The 21,512-nt window shown below is 39.4% G+C and overlaps 1 protein-coding gene across 2 annotated transcripts in view; it reads right to left on the bottom strand.

The window, feature by feature from the left end:
• KAT2B (lysine acetyltransferase 2B) overlaps window positions 1-21,512 on the bottom strand; it is a 42,797-nt gene that overhangs the window by 12,093 nt on the left and 9,192 nt on the right. For both annotated transcript variants that reach the window (XM_030444979.1, XM_030444980.1), the window contains exons 3-11: window positions 16,803-16,948; window positions 16,197-16,286; window positions 13,968-14,149; window positions 11,477-11,668; window positions 8,863-8,969; window positions 7,442-7,567; window positions 5,515-5,651; window positions 3,918-4,126; window positions 562-688 (exon numbers count right to left, since the gene is read on the bottom strand). In XM_030444979.1, the coding sequence (XP_030300839.1) occupies window positions 562-688; window positions 3,918-4,126; window positions 5,515-5,651; window positions 7,442-7,567; window positions 8,863-8,969; window positions 11,477-11,668; window positions 13,968-14,149; window positions 16,197-16,286; window positions 16,803-16,948 (1,316 nt within the window). The remainder of the gene's footprint in view (window positions 1-561; window positions 689-3,917; window positions 4,127-5,514; window positions 5,652-7,441; window positions 7,568-8,862; window positions 8,970-11,476; window positions 11,669-13,967; window positions 14,150-16,196; window positions 16,287-16,802; window positions 16,949-21,512) is intronic.

Genomic DNA, 21,512 nt, shown 5'->3' with positions numbered 1-21,512 from the left:
CAAATGGTTAAATTTACATCTTATCTATATTCCTCAGGAAAGCAGAGTGAGATTCCAAGAACATTTTGTGAAATTAACTCAAAAACCAGAACATAGAACAGACCACGTGGTCTTTTTGAGATGCAAAACTATACACCATTTAAAAAATATATCTAATTTTGACTGTAGTCATGTAACGCCAACAAGTGACTGAACACAAATTATTGTTACACACACATCACTTAACTCTGTTCAACCATGAGGTGTTACACTACACACACAGGCAACTGCTGATGGCAGAGTAGTAAATAATTGAAGAATGGGAGACTACTGGCCGTTATTGTTGTACTGAGAAAACTTTATTTCATTAGCTAATTACCAGAAATCCTACTATTATGCTGGTGATTCTACATCTGCGCATTAGTTTAGGCTTTGGGTATTATATTCAGAATCACTGTATCTTTCAAGTACTGTTTGGCAATTCAGTGATATATTCAGTGTGACTAACAGAATCAGGAGCATTTGCAGTGGTGAACAGAACTCGAATACATTTCATAAACTCTAGTAGAGATTTATTTTTACCTTGACTTGCTCATTGGAAGTCACAGCACAGAAAACAATCTCTGTAAATCCTTGAGAGGGGAACATGCGGAAACAGATACCACCAATAACACGACCATCTTTTATTAATGCAAGGGTCTTGTGTTTCCTGAGGAGACAAAAATAAGTCACTTTAATTCATGTACATAGTACATAAAGTGCCATTCCCTTCCTTTTTTCAGAAACTTGATTCACTTCTTTCCATGATGCTCATGCAATTGTATATGCCTCTGTTAAGTTAGCAGCTTGTATCTACAGAAGAGTTACTAAATTTACCATAAAATTCATCATTTATACACCAAGGTCCTGGCCTTGCCAAGTAGATAACAAGGCAATACCCAATAAATAAGAGTTGTATGGCTTTCACTGAATCTATTGCTGATATTTATTCCACTGTGCAGTTCTCAGAATGATTTTACCCTGACTAAATTAGAAATTAATGGAGCTACAGGACAGCAAGTCCTCTCTAAGGGATTCCCATTACCTTGCATGCACTCTCTATAGCTAAGCTATCAGTTTCAAATGCAGCTGATGAAGCAAGAAATGATATTTTGTATTTCTAATCACCCACTCCTAGTAGAATCAAGACCAGAACAAATATCCATTTCTGGTGTACTTACATTCCATGCCAGAAAGAGATAATGAGGTGCAATCTGAACTCTTGCATCAAGGATTAAGAACTTTAGTGTAATCCTCAAGGCCTGGTAAGATTTACACTGCACCTGTTCTCTAGACTATTCAGTACATGGCATCATGTAAACTTTATAAACAATTTTGCAAATTTACAGAAGGGGAGGGGGAGTGTTGGTGCCAAAAGTGAGCCCCTTCCAAAAATGGGTGGTCTGCAGAAGAGTTACATGTTATGTGCTGCAGCTGAAGGAGATTTTCTACATTTCTTTCTTTTTCCTGTACTTATTCCGGTGCTTTTTATTTGTAGAATCACAGCAGCAATGTAGTAGCTTGAGCTTTACTTATGTTTTGAGTTGTTTAAGTAACAAAATTCAGTAAGGATGGTTATTTCAGAAATAAAAGCATTGAAGGCAATAATCAGGTAACAATCAAAAAGAAATTCGGAGGGAGAACTGTTGGGGGCCAGTATCCCCTACTCGATGCAAGTTTGTGTACACCCACTACTCAGCAGAGGTCCCCAGTGTGTGTCCCTGGAGATTCACAGCAGATACTAGAGTTCTCTTGGCTGTACAGGTGATGTGCATTGCTTCCTTTGGGTCAACCGTTTGCCACATAAAGAAGGACATTTTCTTGTAGCAATATTCATACTTCTTTCTCAAGCACAGACTGCTCTCCAGATGGGTATCTATACTGAAAAGCACTTAAAACCCACCAGCAAGCAGTTGCTGCCAACTGTCTTTCCTTCCCAATAAGGGAGGGCCAAGAGAAACATGGGAGAAAGCCATGACTCAGCCTCTGTACTCAGCCTTGGTGAGGCCACACCTGGTGTCCTGTGTCCAGTTCTGGGCCCCTCAGTTTAGGAAGGAGATTGAGGTCCTGGAGTGGGTCCAAAGGAGGGCAACTAGGCTATGAGCACAAGGCTGGTGAAAGGACTCAAGCACAGATCCTATGAGGAGAGGCTGAGGGAGCTGGGGCTGTTCAGCCTGGAGAAGAGGACACTCAGAGGAGACCTCATCACTCTCTACAGCTCCCTGAAAGGAGGGCATAGCCAGGGTGGGGTCGGTCTCTTTTCCCAGGCAACTCTCAGCAAGACAAGAGGGCATGGTCTCAAGTTGTGCCAGGGAGGTTTAGGTTGGACATTAGAAAGAATTTCTTTACAGAGAGGGTGATCAGGCATTGGGATGAGTTGCCCCGGGAAGTAGTGGATTCTCCATCCCTGGAGATATTTCAAAAGAGACTGGATGTGGCACTCAGTGCCATGGTCTGATAACTGCAGCAGTAGTGGATCAAGGGTTGGACTTGATGATCTCTGAGGTCCCTTCCAACCCAGCCAATTCTATGATTCTACTCTATGATCATTACCTCACAATTTTGCTCTGATGGTTATGAACCTGTTTTCTTCAACCAGCAACCTGTGATAGAGAAGACAGTGCTGCTAAGGCTCCTGAACTCAGATAGAATCCCAGTGCAGCCTCTCTCCCAATCATCAAGTGTCTTTGCCCCCACACAGAAAGGTAAAAAGGTTTGAAGTGCTATTGGCCTTCAAGAGAAGTGTTGTTCCCCTCTGAAGAACTCAGGAGAAGACCTCAACATCAGTTTTCTGTACCTGAAGACTGAAGTCCTGTCCAACAGCTCCCTAGCACTGGGTTGTTTGTGCTTCAGGTCTGCAAAGACCCAGCAGAAGCATTTGCTGGCACTGAGAAGGAACGCCAGTGAGCCTAAAAGCAGAGAAAATGGTTCCAGAAATGTTATCCTAACTGCTGCAGCTACAATACTGGGCACAGAGTCTGGTATCACTGGTGGTGAAAGAAGGCTCTTCCACATACCAAGCTGGGCAGCTGGCTGCAATCAGTCAAAGCTCAAGGCCTATGCCAAACATGCAGGAATGATCCCAAAGGCACAGTGGAGCCACTGCAGTGTGTTCGGGTCAGTAAGGTGGGCCCTTCGGACAGCCCTAGGCATGGGTATGGATTGTTCGGAGGCAGACACGTTGGGAGCACGTACTGGTCAAGAGGAAGCAGGCTTTGCAGAAAACATAGTAATGGAAAAGCAGACACCTCTGAGGAGAACCTCCCATTGTGCTTAGGTAGCTAACTCAGTCAGGACACCAGCAGAGGTCCATGTGCAAACCTGTGGATGCTGCTACAGTCAAGGCGTCTCTTTTCAAGTGTTATGGTGTAGGGTTCCAGCCAAACCAAGACAAGAAGCTTGCATTGACAAAGAAAGAAGTGATGTGCTTGGGTGAGGAGTGATTTGTTCCATACTGACTTAAATGCCGCTGCTCTTTAAAAATTCTACAGGTTCTTCTCACTGAAAAACTTCAGTCTCCACTGCTGTTTGTTTCATCTCCACAGAAATGTAGCAACCTGCAAGTTAGTGTAGGTCTGGAAACCACTAATAAGCACCATAATCACTTTCTGACTTCCAATTCCAACATTCAAAAGCACAATATAAGTCAGAGCCTTCCCTGCAGGCCCACTTCCCACATCTACAAGCCTCTTGCCTTTAATACAACCCCAGAGATGGTATGTGGGTACCATCCCATCAGATTGGCCAGGAGTTTTAGGGGCTTTAAGAGACAGGAAAAGGATAGTAAGGGCAGAGCTTCCCTCCATGCCACCTTGGCTGGACCCTTCCTACACCACTGCCTGCACCAGCACTGGGGTCTCTCCATCTCACCCAGCAAACCCTTCTCCAGCAGTACTCACGGATCAAAGACCAAGCGTGTGATGTACTCTTTCGGCATTCGAGGCAGCTGATGGGAGAACACGTTCTGCAAACCCACCAGCCACATCATGATCTTCTTGTTGGGCTTCTGATTCAGGGAGTTGCCAACCACGTGGAATTCAATCACCCCCCTGCGCTCCTCCAGCCTTGCTGCCTCGTCCCGGGCCGAGTGCGCCGAGAGGAAGTTGGTCTGTACCACACAAAAAAGAAAAAAAACCACATTCCAGAGATTTTGTATCCTCTGGTGGAACAGTCTTAAGGAAAAAACAAACTAAACCCTCTCTTTTTTCCAAGACATATTTTTACAGAAAATAAACTTGCCAATGATGACCTTTTTTTCAGAAGTGACACCACCCAATAAGTTGGATCTACAGCGTACAAAGGCTTAGTCAACCTTCTTTTGTCAAAGATTAGGTAACAACAGCAATGATTATTACTCAACAAGTTCTAAAATTCCCCGGGGGACAGCACTCAGCCAGCTGAAGCCTATAAAACTAAGTCTTCATATTTACTTTAGTCTAGCCAGCTTGGAGAAACGTAGTGGATTTGCCTACACATACAGCAAATCACATGTTTAAAGGTGGTGCAGGGAAAGTAATTTTTTTTTCACTTTAGTAGTCCTTTCACTATCTATGCCAATATCGTAGGAGCCTAAAAAGAATATTTTAATTCCTAATGATTTTGCTGTTACACATATGTATGTGTGTGTATACATACATATATATATATGTACATGTACATATATATAACAATTGCATCTACAAATCTGAATGGAGAAGAACTTATACAGACAATTTAACTTTTTTTTTTTTTCCAAGACCATTTTGCAATACCAAAACATCTCTGCATGCACACACTGTTTACTTTTTAGAGCAAGTTTGGCTGCTGAGTTTCAAGTCACTGCCAGCCCCAACAGCCAGATTGGCACAGCATTTGTAATATGCAGAGCCATCAGTCACAGTATATAGTCTGAGTAAAAAATGTAGGTGGTTCCAAAGCTTCAGAGCTGCTGGCAAAACATAGCCTGGTGAAGAGAACAGAAGGAGGAAAAGCCAGCCAAAAGAAAAAAAGACAGTAATTCTGTACATGGCACAATTCTGTTTGTTTTTCCCTTCCAGCAGAAAAAAAAAGAGCAACTGCGGAAGACAGAGCAACTGCTTGTATCAGCCCTTCTGCACTAGACAGAGATTTTAACTGCTGCTGCAAGATGTGAACTGCATTCACCTTGTTTTACAAGCTACAATCCACAATTAACAATAAAAAGCATACTTTGGGACTCCTCTGTAACAAAAGTACCTTGCAACATAACCTGGAAACTACTTTTTAACTACTGCCATTTTCCAAGTCTCTTTGCAAACAGTATGCAATTCATTAAAAAACTGGAGAACTATTCTTCATGTTAATGATGCATTTCATAAATATTTTTTGCTCACCCAATCATAGTCTTTGGAAGATTCTATTTTTCCTACTGACAGCATGGTAAGTTTTGTTGACTCTTAGCTTCTCATACTCTATCCATGTGGAACATTTATTGAAAAAAGATCATTTGCAAACAAACAAGGTCTATATATTTCTCACCTCTGGCCCAAGCATTGCTGCAGGATCTGTAATTGTTGACATTACTTCATTGATTAACTCAATAGGAATATCTCCTACAACCCTCAGTCTTTTTGAATCCTCCAGAGAATAGGGTTCATTATTTTTTCTCTTTTCCCCTGTAAAAAAAACAAGGACAAATTAGAAACAACCAAACTGTCACAAACTAGCACTGTGAAGTCTAGAATTTCTGTTATATTCTTTTTTGCATGCTCAGTTTGGGCTTTTTTTTTTTTTTTAAATTCATATAGAAAGGGAGAAAGAAATGGAATCTGAACAATACTTATCACTCATACAATTTTGTCTTTGTGCTGGGATATTAGCATTAAGCAGGATGAACATACCACTCCTCCTATACCTCTGTAAAATCACAGTGAAAATATTTGCTTTTCTCTATGCCTCAGTATGCTATGCAGTAAAATTCTGTGCTGCTGTCTTGGAAGGTCAGTGCTTTATACACAAATTATTGTGCATACTTCTGGACAACGGAATTAAGTTTCCAGACTATATTTCTTTCACCATTTCTGTAAACCAAGCAGCACATACAGTCTGACACGACATATATATTTGACTTAGAAAATCCATATGAAGTTTCCAAATCAAGATATGCCATGTAATTATTAACTGGCAAACTAACTGCAAAGCAACAGGTAATATAGCAAAAGCAACTACCTAAACAAATTCATGAAAGAAGCCTACCAAGGACTAGCGGGTACAATAACACAGATCGACCCAGCTGCCAGTTCAGGATTTATCCAAGCAGCAAACTGCCATATATTAGGAAAGCATACAAACAGGAATATCACTCCATAGTTGTTCCTGTATCCTTTCCCTAAAGAACTGCTACAGATCATTGTCAGAGCCAGAATTAGAATTTTGCCATTTCCTTCAGATACCTACAATGCTGAGTTCTACCAAAAGACACAAAATATTCACACATCGCATCATTCGCATACTTTTTTTATTCCATTTTTAATCAGTTTTTTGTCTGAAATAGGAGACTTACAATGGACAGTTTCCTGAATCCTCTTAGAAGCCCTTTAAAAACTACATTTCTTTTTATACTCTCAAAAAAAATATAATTTTTCCAGTGACTACTTACAAGCCATTTCACTGATCTGTAATAATTAATAATAATAATAATAATAATAATAATAATAATAATCTTACATGCACTCCCCCTTCTAAGACCATTTCCCAACTTGTCCCTCAAAGAAAGCTTCAGATTAGGGGCCTCATTAAGTTCCTCTGCAGCGAACACTGAAGCTAAAAATTCACTCAGCTTTTTCTGCTTCCTTGAGGACTTACTTTACATGACTTCATGATCATCTATCTCTCTGACCTACAAAGTCTCTTGGACAGGCTCATTAATTCTGAGGTGCTGGAAAAAGGATTTAGGAGGGAGAATTTATGCATTCAACAACTTTTTCTCCCCCAAAGTCTTTTTTTCCTTTAACATGACCTCATTCAGGTTCTAAATTTAAACTGGTTGATGCATTTGCTCTTTTTTTTTTTTTTATTGGTCAAATGAATGCAATTCCAGTACCTGGAAAAAAAATGTAATGGTCTTGTTTACTCTGCCTTTCTTTTTAAAAAAACCTTTTTTTCATGAGTCATAATACATGTACTACAAGTAAAGTGCTTCCCAACAATCTCTGATACCTGCAGACCTTTCCTGGTTTTAAATGAATTCAAGAAAAACAAAATAACTTTTTTTTTTTTTTTTCAAATACAGTTGCCATTTCTGCTACTTAAACATTGCCATCGTGGAGAAAAACTAGGCATGTGTGTGTCTCTTAGTAAAAAAAATCTCAAGGTCACCATTGCAGAGTGAAGGCAATGGTCACCATATAGAGCAACTACTGACCACACTGACAGAAGCCGAAAAGTATGTCTCCCTCTTCATTACCTAGATTTGGATCAAGGGCAGAAGAAACTTTGCAAGCAGGACTCATATTCCCACTGTTGGGTTGCTCCAGAGATGAAGGACTTGCACTGTATGAAACAGATCCCGCAACAGGAGGAGGACTGATAACTGCAATGGCATAAAAGACAAACAGAAAAAAAATCAGGACATGGAACCTATTATGGTGCTGACTTCAGGATTGTCACAACACTGGGCCCAACTTCATACCCACCACCTGAGAGGCAACATCTAACACTGTCATAAAGAACAATGCCACCAGTTTGCAAGCAGAGACATTAAAGCTTTATCTCAACTTATTTTTCTAAACTTTTGCTTAATGACCATAAGTTGGGACAACAAACTTCCTTCACATACCTGCCAAGCCTCCTGGTGTTTAGCTTCCTGAAAAGACTTTTTTGTAGGGGTCTACTGAAAAGTAAGGTGTCATCATGCAGCTTCAGCTGTCCACTTTAACAGTGTTCAAAGACTGGCTGGGCAACAAACTTGATAAAGGGAGAAACTGTTGCACCAATTAAGAGGATGAAAATTATTTTTAAAAGCCACAGACTAACATCTTTCCCTCTAGGATGCTTTTAAAAAAAACACTAAAAAAAAAAAAATCTGTCACAATGGAATTTCTCTACTGCTGTAGGAAATTCACTATCAAATAAAGCGCTGAAATGATGTTTTTTTCAACTAATAACAATCATTTCAAAACACTGAACTCTTACAAAATATTGAATTAAATTTTGAAAACTGAATTCCAAGCCCCTGAGCTGCATAACTGAGTTTTAAATGTTTTTGAGCAAGAAGAGGAGAAGATGAAAGTGAAAGGAAGCCATTACCAACGCCTCCCTGCAGTTTGAGGGATGACTTACACCCCAGTACCCTAAATGAGAGAAAGTGAGTAAAGCTGCAGTCTAGCCAATGAGGCACATGCATAAGAAACAGAGCAAGGGAAGGCTCTTAAAAAAACCAAGTAAATAAAAGGCATGTGTGCCAAGGAAAAGGACATCTGGTGTGGAAGGTCCCTACTTTCCTGTTGTTAGGGAGCTGGAGGATTGGCACGGGTTCTCATGTCAGGAGATGGCTGCCCAGAAGGTGACCACTGAGGCCATTTACCCACTGACCACCATTCACCTGCCCACACTGGGTTCACTTGTGCCTCCTGAATACTTCAGGCAATGTGCCTCAGCACCCAGCCTGCTCCACTGGCACCTTCAATTAGCTGGACTTTATCATCAGAAAGGGATCATTATATGAGGATGCACCGGAGTGAAACACCTGTGCTTACTCGAGGCAAACTGATTTTGGCAGAGCCTGATATTTACGAAGCTGCATATCTAAGTCTCATTCCTTAGAATTCAGCACTTGTGCAACTTTATATTCAGGTGCTCTCTTACCCGTAAATAAATGCAAATTACCTGTCTGGATTCCCAGCTGGCTGGTTCGGGAACTAGACACCATGAAATCTTGATCCCAAATAGGAGAGTTCTGGCTGTACACTTCTTCTTCCAGCATTGACAGAAACCTGGGCATAAAACCAGGTAAAATATTGACTTAACAGGATAATTCAAAACAGGTTCTTTTTCAGAATAAGCACTTCCAACATATTGCTATTGTTAATTTAAAAATATTTAGTGATTCAGTAAAAAAATGCTGTTGGCCAATTCCTTTTGAGAAAGAACATACAGCAGGAGTACACATTACGTATCTTAATTCAGCAGAGTATTTTCACAAATTAAAATTTATTTTTTATTATAAGCAATATTTAATTTGCAAATGCAGAAAGAAATAGTTGAAAGCTACTTTTACAGAAAAAGACTGTGCACTGCTAAGAAAGCTGTGGGTTGGCAGAGGTACCCATGTTATACAATGACAAAATATGTCTGTTTTGATAAAGTGATCTGGTGTTTTGCATAGGCACTTGCTTTTTGTATCTTACAGCTTTATCTAACATCCCAGTGTTAGTTATTACAATGCTCTTAGGAAGATATTTTCATGCTTTTAATTGTGCTACCATGACATTTAATTGCATATTTGTGCTTGCATAACAGTATTTTTAATCTTATTTTGGCACACTTGCTGAAACAGCGTGATTTTGAACCTCTTCTGGTATCATTAGATGTACGAGAAATTCCACAGACCAGGCTATCCAGCACATTTGCCATTACAGGGCTAATGTGCTGATTCCTTTTCACAAGCCAGAGCTGCATGTACTACACTGCACAGAAGGGGTTTGTGCCCAGAAGTTGACACAGCACATTTTTACTCTCTAAAGTCATCTGTATGTGTTGACACCACCCAGCTGAAATGAACAGAACTGCTGAGCAAGTCTTTTCTGAACAGGATAAGGATTTGCAGGATTAAGTCCTACTCTTATATAGGATATTTATACCTAAGCACAGCAACATGTGGTGATTTTCCTGCTATCTATACAGCTGATAATGGGCAAAAAGTTTGTAACAGATGCTTGATCATCTGTGACAGAGCAGAAACACAAACTAAATTTTTGCAAAGGCTATATTTACGGACAGCACAGAGGCACAGAGCACCAAGAGCACATGGATATCCCTTGGTGACTACTTCCTATGAGATATAACTTGTGGGTGCTCCTTTAGCCCAGGAAGGAGCAGCTGGGAACCCTGCACTGAAGCCAGGACTCAGCTCGGTGCTCTGAGCTGCAGCTCCTCAGCAGAGTTCACTGCCTAACACCAGCAGAGAGACAAATGCTTCAGACAAGTACAGCCCATAAGAGATTCAAAATGCTATTCAAATTTCCCACAGATCATCAGCAAACAGTACTTGTCTGTCTTTTTTTTCCCCAAAAGAATATTAAAAGGAACTCTAGTGAATAATAATACTTTTCAAATTACTTTCCTAGGCTGTAAAAGGCAGTGGGAACATAGGAATGTATGTACACCTCCTTTCCCTGCAAATCTAATGTCCAATACTCCCTGTATCGATATGGTGTTGAATCCTTTTTTATACCTATTTCAGGGCCAGATCATGATCCTATTCCCAGATATACATAAACATTCCTGTATCCATAACAGTCTGTCCTAGAGACAGTTTGCATTCTTCAAAGTTGTAAATAGAGCAATAAATCCTGGCTCTACCCAGCTCTGGAAAGCTCACATTGTTTTTCATTCCCCTGATCACTAAACCACTGTAGAACCAGGCAGCAGCTTGCATAGCATCAGTGCCAACAGCTCTTCTGTAGGCTCAGTTCCTCTGTTGTTAGGAGGAATAGAATTGTAATATAGACTACAGAGCCAAGCCACCCTCACAAAATAAGGATACTTTTAAAGTTATATCCTATTTTGAGAGGAAACATATAATGAATGATCCCATCACCACCACTCTTAACCACCCATTACCTGTTTCAATATAATGACTGACGAAGTTGAGCATGTCTCCAATACCCTACCTAGTATATAATTAAAGCTGTGCAACTGTGAGAAATCACCATCAGTACTGGAACAAATGTCAAGATGAAATTCATGAGTTTAGGATTCACTGATGCAGCTTTACACTAACTATTCTCTTCCTTGTCAAAAGAACGTGTCTTTCCTGGGGGTAGTATGACTACTTTGTTTCCTATTACAATGTTAAATTAAAGTTAAATTCTCAGGTGTAAATATTGGACTCCAGTCCAACACTCCTTTTTTTTACTGCTTCATCACAAAAGCAAAAGTGAGCATATGTTTCTGGAGATCTGGACCTATGTTGCTTCCCAGGACTACAGATAAATCAAGTATGTGACCAACCACACCTGTATTAAGCAAGCAATAAGCACAATCCCCCAGCAATAAAAATAACCCTTCTTAGAAAGTAAAGCCAAAGTAAAGTAAAGACAAAGCAAAGCAAGCTGTGTATATCAAATAGTCTAGTTCAAGCTATGGCAGAAAAGAAAGCTGCAGCATCTATTTGTTCTTGAAGAAAAAGAGAAATTGTTTTAAGCTGCAGGCCATTTTTCCATGCCAGAGTTGCATACTAGTGGTTAACTTTGAATGCAAGAACGTTGTGACCACTTACTTTGGAAAATGGGTGAGGATTAGTGTTCGTTTCTCTTGAGGAAGTTTGTCTTTTTCTTGCCTAGCCTGCTCCAGCAGTTGCCTTCTCATTACAGTAAAAACAGAGCGAAGCAACGTCCTACCAAACACCTGGGTGGTTTCATACCGAGGCAGACTGTCACAGAACTGGGGGACATTGCAATAACAAAGCCACCTGTAAAGGGGAAAAAAACTAGGCGGTTATCACCATGTTACATATGAATTAATGCAATAAAAACCACTACTCACATCACTTATAATGCTCTTGCTGAGAGCTAGACAACAGTATTAATCAGCTCCACATCATGTCTGGACAGAGTTAAGCAGCGTTTATATTGCTCAGTTTTTTAAAGACACGACAGCCAGGTACTTTTAAGTCTCCACATTTTCTTCTTCTCTGCAGTCTTTTCAAAAAAAATGCTCTCATTCCAGATAATAATCATAGATCACATAAATTCAGGTTGATTTCAGGGATTCTGTCCACAGCTCATTCATTTAACCTCCTATATCTCCTGCCTGCCACTCCACAAACCCGTAGCCTGGCCCATTTTCTTTAAACTTCTACCTTTCAGTGCACAGACACAAAAGGGGGTACACTTTTAACTAGCTCCATCCCAATCCAACTGGACTCCCATCAGCTGGCTTCTTCCCATTACACCCTGACCTGATACTCTTCCTTTTACCAGTAACACCTCCACCACCCTTATAAGGAGTTTTGCACTAAGAAGCACACATGAAAACATATCCTGTTGTGCTACTCATCTTAGAAAAGGGATCATGGTACTGAAGAGGTGGATCAGGAGTACAATGACTATGTAAGCCATGATACCTCTTAATTTTATGAACTAGATTTTGGTATCTGCATGTAAGTGAACAGATAATGTTATCTGTAGCTTTAGAAGAATCAGACCACAACAATTATGAAAATTCCAACAATGAAAAGTAAACGTTAAGAACTGGATGCAAAGACTGTGCTGATCCTGCATGGATTTTCTCATCCAAGCCCAAGGCTATAGCTGTCTCAAAATGCTCTCCCAAAGTCTTGTGTCTTAATCTCTGAGAACACAAGAGTTGTAAAGGAGTTGTGAGATACAGTTGTTTGCAGACCTCCACTCCTTGTTCTTGGCTGATAAAGCACACCTCTCAAAGCACAAGTATGCATGTGAAACTCTGATACAGTTTCACTAAAATCGTGTTTTCACATGAAGTCAGCAACTGCAAGAATTCATGAGGTGCACCTGTGGCACCCAACAGCTTCCTCAGCACCCTGAGCAGTACCTCAAGCGTGGTGAAAGGGAGAAGCTCCCACTGACAGGTTAGATCAGATGGAAAGAGTTAGCACTTTGGGTCACTGGGAACCTTAGGAGCTGTAGGCAGGAAGGTCTGAGAAACCACAAGTGACAAAACTGCTAACAAAAGTCACCAACCATGGCCAACGCTAGCTGTTGTTTTCCTAATAAAAGTTGACTCCAAAAAGCCCTGGCTATCTGACATCTGTATCACAAACAGAGCGCAAAGACCCGCCAAACATGGTCCTAGGAGCCCCAAGGATTACCACTAACTCTCACTTTACTCTCCAGGTAGTTATTTGAGGCAACAGGCAATCTGAGAGCATCCCAGATGGACACAGGCACAGCACAGTCTGCTGTGTCACCAGCCACAACCTTGACTCACACAAGGCTTTGCCATTCTCCTTCATGGAAATAAGACTCATCAGAGGACAGGACACCAGGAAAGAGGGCAGGAGACAGCGCTCATCCTCAGCCAGGAAGTGTCCCTGGGACTGGTGTGCTGCCAGATATGCCCAACTGCTGCCCATGCTCACAGACAGTTAACTGCTGCTACTGAAAAACACGCTGCACAACTGCTGCATGAAAAGCAAAATTAAAAGAGACCTGGCATTTCATCCCAGATCTACTTCCTGCAGTGGCTAAGTTATGCCTTTGAATTCTGACAATGTATTAAAAGGTCGTAAGAAGAACTACCACTTTAAGGAAACTAATAGTATCTATTCACCATTTAGCATCCAAGCACTTTTAAATTATTTTAATGTTCAAATATTCCATGTTTCAGTTTCAAACTGTAATGCTTTGCAACGCCTAATGCTATCTTGCTTTTTTTTTTTAAGTAGAATCACATCTTGCCTGAATTTTTAGCATACAGAATAAGAACCTGCCATGTGGATTATTATCTTAGACTGAGAGCTACTTCACAAACACAGGAGCTGAAAAAGAGTTGTCAGATATGGCTGTCTGCAGACCTCTGTGTTCTTGGCTGATAAAGCACACCTCCCAAACCACATGGATATGCATGAAACTCTGATAACAGTTTCACTAAAATTATAGGTTTTCCAACAAACTCCACAGCTGCAAAAATTTACAAGGTGCACACACGGTACACAGGTACTGTTCTATTCCTGTGGTGTGTACATGTCATATTTAAGCAAGACTTGTGACAAGCAAAAGTAGCATTACCTGGTATAATTCACTTTATATCCTGCAATATCATCATTGGGTGATCTTAATCTTCGCTGAGAAGGTGTCTCCAGGTGCCAGTAGTTGATGCGGTTCAGAAACATTTTAGCCAGTTCCACTATTGTTTGCCTTTCCTTTGAGGGCAGGTGGCTAAATTTGTACTGCACGAAGTTATTCACACCCTAAAAATGGAAGAAAATGAAGTTCTATTATTTAGCTATATTTTTTGTAGAAGTGCCCTCGAACATTCCTCACTTTATGGTTATTAACTTTGAACTTGCATTACATAGGAAAGAAAGCAAGTACTGGACACCATGAACTCCTTGCTCAGCTACTCATGTAGCTGCCACAAGCTGGTTCTCCTGTACACAGCAGCAAGTACATCCAGATGGTCCTTTTCTATCTCCCTTCAGCAGCTGACTTAAAGGGAGAGAAGGAAGAACTCTTTTTCCTTACTTTTCAAAGTAAAGACTTAGGGAACAGAGAAAGATCTAGTAGTCATTCTTCTATATGCTTGCATATGCACAGCTGTGCTGATAACCATGCTGTATGATTTATTTCTTTAAATCAAATATCACCTACAAAGTGCTTAAGCCACTTTTCAACAGCAGACTAGGACTTGTGGACTTCTTGTTAAGTTCATGTCTACACATCGTATTATTTCCTCATGTGCCAGTATTTCACAAATCTGTCCCCTGACAGCACTTAAGTATACTGTCCATTTAAAAAAAAAAACATTTAGGATAGTGAAAATGTGTGAAAAAAAGTCCTGCAACACATATGCACTATAAAGCAATTATAATACCGCTGCTTTGCAAATAATTTTGTGTGATGGAGCTGCTGAACTGCTAAAAACTGAGCTGAAAATATCAGTCTACTTTAAAGGAAAATCACTTCAAAATAAACTGTAGGAAGAATTATGCTCCTATCTCTACATTTAACTTTCCTAAGTAAGTGGAACAGTATGAAGAATGTGACCAAAAATAAGTACGAAACCTTTTTAATAGTTTATTTTAAGGACTAGGAGTGTATGTAGATTGCATACACTCATTCATTGTTTACACTCAGACTAAAGAAGAGTTTAAGATGAAGGCTTCCCAGAAATAATTACCACATGCAACAGACTTCACAATTAGAATATCCTGTCTAACAATAGAGCATCCATTCATCCACAGATAGGAAAACATAAAGCTCCTGTTTCTGTGAGGTATGTGAGCACCTGCATAGTCTCACTGGAGTTACTGGGCTCACTTATGTGCCAAAAGTGCATTCTCAAGAGCTTGCTTAACTAAAATCTGAATTTTTTGTATGTTCTTTATCCACTGAATTACAAAAGCCTCAGTTATTCTTTGGTTTCAGCTTTGGTTTTTGTTGTGTAGCCTTTGAAAGAGAAAGCTATGATCTCACTGAATTGGACTGTAACATTTCCATTGCTTTACAGAAGACAAGAGCCATTTTAATATTGGATTTCAAAACTTCAACAGGATTTTTCATCACTTGTAACAAAGATGTATTAGAACTGCCACACATAAAAGTAGTATTTAAAGTTTATTCCCTAAAACCACAAAAAAGTCAGTTTCATTAAAGCACAAGATGAATGATGAGAGAAGTCAAATAATGTAACTATTGTACCAACACCAAGGGAGATGTCTCCTAGTCTCCTACTTTGCTCTAAGTAATATACAGGAATATTTGCAAACTGCCTATAATGCCACATTTTCAAAACGAGTGCTTACATTTAAAAAAGAAGAAAACAAAAGCCTATGCAAACATTCAAACCCAAGTGTGAGGAAGAGCAAAGTGGCCAACCTGCAGATTAATATAATCAAAGTATTACCCTTTATTGAGAGCAGCAGTAGCCCTTTTAGATAGTCAGGCTGATAACATAATATAAGCATATTGCTGATTAGTGCAACCCATTCTTCCTATGCCACAGGGCGCTATCTAACTGGTTATATACAAATGTTTATGTGCTGTCTATGAGATGCTTTCCCATCCTGTTATTCTTCTTTGCAGCTGCCAACTCCCTTATCTTTTGCCCATAGTTGATCTTTTAATAACCTTGCAGCTGGGCCTCAACACCCTCAGCTCACTCTGGCTAAAGCTATAGCAATGGACATTGCTTACATGTCCATTTTTCTCCCAAAAACTCTCCCAACACCCAAACAACCCAAAACATAGCATAAGAAACCCAAACACACAAACCAAATCTGCATTTAGACTTTTTACCTGTTCAATGCTAGGTTTCTCAAATGGGGGACTTTCCAAAGATCCTTCTACTACAGGTTTTCCCATCTGTAAAATGCACTTCCTCAAAAGCTGTTGAACATATACAACATTTGTTAAAATTAGCACACTTGCATACATAGGGTCAATGGAATTCACAGGTGCACAAAATACTGCAAGCAGTGTTGAAAATCTTCTGGTTATACATCTGCTTGTTCAGTCATCTAAATTTATAGATACTAAACTTCACTGTAGATTCATCTACTCTGAAATGCATGTAAGAGATCTCTCTGAGCTACTGTGAGCACCTGAGTTAGTATCTATGTCAAATGACTTTTCCCAACATGTAAGTGAAGAGGGTGAGGCTTGCAGGTTGCCTACAGACGGGACCCTGGGTCAGCTCCTCAATCATCTGGATGACTTTTGGAGTAAGATACAGTAAACTGAAAGTATCAGTATGTCTAGCCCATAGTTAGCCCCTAAAGCATCACACGAGAGAAAAAAAAGTCTCACCAGATAAAATCAATGCATGCATGAGGGGCAGTGAAATTGGCTTATGTACATGAGGGAACAAAAAACCTGAGACAATACTACACAAGTCCAACTTACTTTGAACAGATAGAAATAAACTTGCTTGGTGTCTGCATCTTCTTCTTTGTGGACACAGGTGAACAGATACTCTACATCCAGTACAATCCCCAGGAGCCTATTCATTTCTTCTTCAGACACGTTCTCCAGGTGAGAAACATGAGCAGCTAAAGAAAATAAGAATCCAAACCTGTAAAAAGCCTCCTGAAAGAACCAAGAGCACAAGTACTCCCAATGGTAAAAGAAACGGTCCTCTAATAACCAATTTAAACAGAATATCTTATCAGAGGTAACTGAAATATGTGTTACATTGGAACAATTTGTAAAGGCAGTCCAGGGGTGGTAATTCCCACAGCAGAAGACAGCTGGTTGGAATCACAGCATCTGTTAACACTTAAAACAGACCACACAACTCCTGTCTGTATTAGTATATTTCAATTTAGAAATAAATATATTTTTGTCTAAGACCTATGCTTTTGAGACAAGGTTTCTTGACTAAGGAAAATTAAATCAGTAATTGACATAATTTAAGTAATCCAGTTGTTGATGCAAATACCACCCTACTCTGTGAAGAGAAAAAAATCAATTGCATAAATAAGCTTTTTGGTTTGAACTGGAAATTATTGGCTAAGACTCTTTCATAAGCCCCTGTGAATTGTTCATGCTCATTTGCTCAGCAGTTTACAAAAAAAGCATCTTTCAATGTATCATAAGTTCTAAGTGGCAAACCCCCTTTTATCATCTCCAAAGGTAAATACAGTTCCACATCTACAATTTTCAAAAGCTTGAGGCTTGTACGCATGAAGCAGGACACTCCTTTCAAGCTGGTTGGAACAACTGGCCCCAGGAAGAGAGAAGGTAATTTATAACAGAAAGTCCATTCACAGAAAGAAGATATTTGCACTAGAAAAAAGCCCCAGTCTTGGCCAATGTATATGGTATACACATCCTTTCCTCTGAAAGGCAATATCCTTCAAAGACAAGGACCCTTCAAAAAGACAATATCCTTCAAAAGAAAAGGAAAATTATTTAAAAGATTGGGCATATTGTTTTTTTCTATCTTTTAATAGCTTTTATAAATATTTACTTCTTACATAATTATTACCAAACACTGGAACAGGCTGCCCAGGAAGGGGGCTGAAGCACCATCCCTGGAAGTGTTTAAAAGAGGTGTAGATGTGGTGCTTAGGGACACTGTTTAGCACTGAACTCAGTAGAGTCAGGTGAATGGTTGGACCTGACAATCTTGAAGGTCTTTTCAAACCCAGATCATTCTATGATTATATTATCTTAGATATGCCATTGTGATTAGGAATAATAAGAAATTTTCAACCTAAATCTGATTCCTTAGAGGGAGAGGAAGTGAAGAGAAAGAATACTTGACTTTAAAATGATCACAGCAGCACAGATGGTTTTCTTTGGGAAGTTTGGTATGACACCTGCCAAAATCTGTAAATTCAATGAATTTGTGCAGTTTTAAGTTAAAAGGACACCATAGCTCAGGAGAATAAAAAGATTCCAGCAATTGTTTCCACTTAAATGAGCATTTGTAATATAGTGTCTCAAGTTCTGAGCATATGCTCAGAACTGAAAGGGGAATGGCTTTCTTTATCTTGCTCCTTGATCCAGACATAAAGGCTCAATAATCCCAGCTACCTATTCCGATCTTGCAAAAGTAACAAACAGAATCATAGGAATACCAGAGTTAGAAGGGACCTCTAGAGATGACATAAACCAACTCTCCCACTAAAGCAACATCACCCAGAGCACCCTCTTAGATGGCCATTACAATAGTAATTGGTAAGATACTAAAAAAACTCTGCACCTACTTAATAAATCAATAAAACATCAGGATAAGAAGCCATTTCCATGCAGTTTCTGTAACAATACTGAAAGCTACCCTTAATACTTAGTGGCTGTTTTTTTTATTAAATCAAAGAATTATTACCCATTCAGTGAATTTAAAAGTAACACAGGTGTATTAAGAGCATGTATTTACTACCTGTGACAATCTACTGTACAATCACCAGTGTTTGCACATCAGCCCAACAAACTCTTTTTTCAGATGTTCACATCCCAGTCCCAAATTCCTCTGGCTAATAGTAAACCTTTGCTTAAAATCAGAATGTGGTACACTGCCATCAAGTACTGTGCTATTCTTTACAAGATTTACACAACTGTGCTCATCTGCACTGCCCAACTGGTATAGTCTTCCTCAGCTCCTGGTACACTTGTAAAAAAAATTAAAATATAAAAAAAAAAACAACCCACAAATACAGGTTGCTATATCATGCAGAAGAAGGAAGCCAAAAGAGCAAGGGCAACGCAATGATGTGAAGACCTGAAAAATAGCAAGTTAATTATTTTAGTTGTGCGACTTCAATTACTAAGTACTGGACTGCATGAATTAGGAGCAGTTAGAAAGAAATTAAGAAATGCCCAAATATGCCACGTGAAGGTGGGCAGCAGGAACAGAAGACAGTGCTGGGGAAAAAAGGGAGACTAAGTGCATATATAGCGTACTAACACATTAATTAACCAGTTTTAAAAGTGACTCAAGACTGAAAATGATTACCAACAGGAAAATGCACCCTGTTAACACAAGAAAAAACAATCAAATATAAAGAGAGAAGAGAGCCTCTGACTACGTAACACCTGGTCTTGAGCATGGTGGAGAATGAATTCACTCAGCACCCAGTTCAGCCACCACTTCACAGTGTTACAGTAGTGATGCAACACATCATATTCATTTAAATACATAATCATTTAAACCAAGTACTGGGTCAAGCTGTGGGACTGTGTCACAAACAAAAGAATGTTAAGTTGTAGGTAAGTAGACAGAAATCAACTACATAAGCTAATCCAAATCACTAAACAGACTTACGAGCCAAAAAAACTGCACTGGCTTGAAGGTTGAACCATACCCCCAAAAGAGATGTCTCAAGCAAGGCTAACGTCAAGGATTACCTTTGGAGAAAAATAATAAATTTTTAAAAAGGTAAAAACCCCAAACATCCTACATTTTACATCAGGTATGGCTTTAACCACCATAGGAATTTCTACATCGCTATTTAAAAACTAAGAAAATGCAGCACAGATGATAATCTGAAGGCTACACACCTTGTAATCACTCTGGTGTTAAAGGCATTCATTAGGAGCACACTCATTTAAAGGAGAAGACTAGGAAAATTGTTTTGGAAAACACCACTGCAAGACATATTTTTGCCAGTGGTATGATGAAGCAGCCAACAACTAATTTCAGTTATTTCCCATGAAACATCAGCCTCATGAGCTGCAGTAGACTGAACAAGAAAATTTACCTTTCCTTAAAACAGAAATACATGAAAATACAGTTTGTTCCATAGGGTACATTTCACCTATACAGCACTGGGTTTTACAGCACTGGGTTTCCCTGATTCCCTCACTACTGAGTGATTTAATGTTTTTTAACAGACCAAAACCAGCCTCAACCTTTAGAAAAGCAGAGTTTTACTACAAAATACAAAGGACTGATAAATTCTGCTAAAGAACCAGGAACATACAGACACAACATCTAATAAGATGTAAAAAAAAAAAAAAAAAAGAAAAAAAAAAAAAAAAAAAAAAAAAAAAAAAAAAAAAAAAAAAAAAAAACTTCAGTCTTCAAAGACCTGGAATGAAAGGAATGGGTAACACAAGCTACCCTAACTGCATAACCAAAAGCAGCACAGAGAAGCTGTGTGATGAAAAGCTGAAACTAACTTGGCTAAAGCAAGCAAACTTGCTGTGATTATTATGCGTTTGTGAACGTTCTCCTGCAACCAAACCCAGATATTTAGGACATCAGGAAAGGAAAAAGTCTGCTGAAAAGCCCAGAAATAGGTCAAATGTAATGAGAGCATAAAAAGAAAAGGCAGCAGAAACAGAAATCAATCCAAATTAAAAAAAAAAGCCCAAGCCTATTTCCCTCAAAATACAGTATTCTTTTGAAAAGCAAAAAAATAAATGAACCAGTGTGAAAGCTTTAGATTTCCTTTCTCTTATCTCACTGTCATAAGTTCTGGACATAAAAGTTGCTTCTTTTCAATTAGTTCTGAATTTTATTTTAAGTCTTTTTTTTTCTGTATTTCCAAGTGTATTCAGAGAAAATAATCAAATTCTATTTTGGATAAGCACAATTTTTTGTCTGGGGAAAAACAGTAATAACAAACAAATAAAAAAGAAACCCTTCAAAGCCCCGCAACAGTATTTAACTATGGCTTCTGAGCAGTTGCTTCTAAGATACACAAACTGTCTGCACAAAAACTTAGACAATGCTAAGGCGTACAACCCCAGAACTAAATTCTGGGATATGGAAAAGGCACAGTTATTTTTATAGGCAAGAGTACCTGCTTTAGCATTGTTCAAGAATATTTTAAAGTCTTATAGTAAGAATATGTAATACAGCCTACAGGAGAGAGTCATAGAATGGTTTGGGTTTAAAGAGACCTTCAAGATCATCCAGTTCCAATCCCTCCCGCCATGGGTCAGGGACACTAGACCAGGTTGCTCCAAGCCCAACCCCAACCTGGCCTTAAACACTTCCAGGGATGGGGCATCCACAGCCTCCATGGGCAAGCACTCTTACAGCAAAGAATTTCCTCCTAATGTCTAACCTAAATCTCCCCTTTTCTAGATTGAAACTGTTCCCCCATCATCCTACCACTACACGCCCCTGGAAAAAGCCACTCCCCAGCTTCACTGTGGGCACCT

This window comes from Calypte anna, chromosome 2 (genome assembly GCF_003957555.1).
Source record: "Calypte anna isolate BGI_N300 chromosome 2, bCalAnn1_v1.p, whole genome shotgun sequence".
NCBI classification, from domain to species: Eukaryota; Metazoa; Chordata; class Aves; order Apodiformes; family Trochilidae; genus Calypte; species Calypte anna.
The sequence above is the reverse complement of the archived record's forward strand: the minus strand, read 5'-3'. Positions and strand labels throughout refer to the sequence as shown.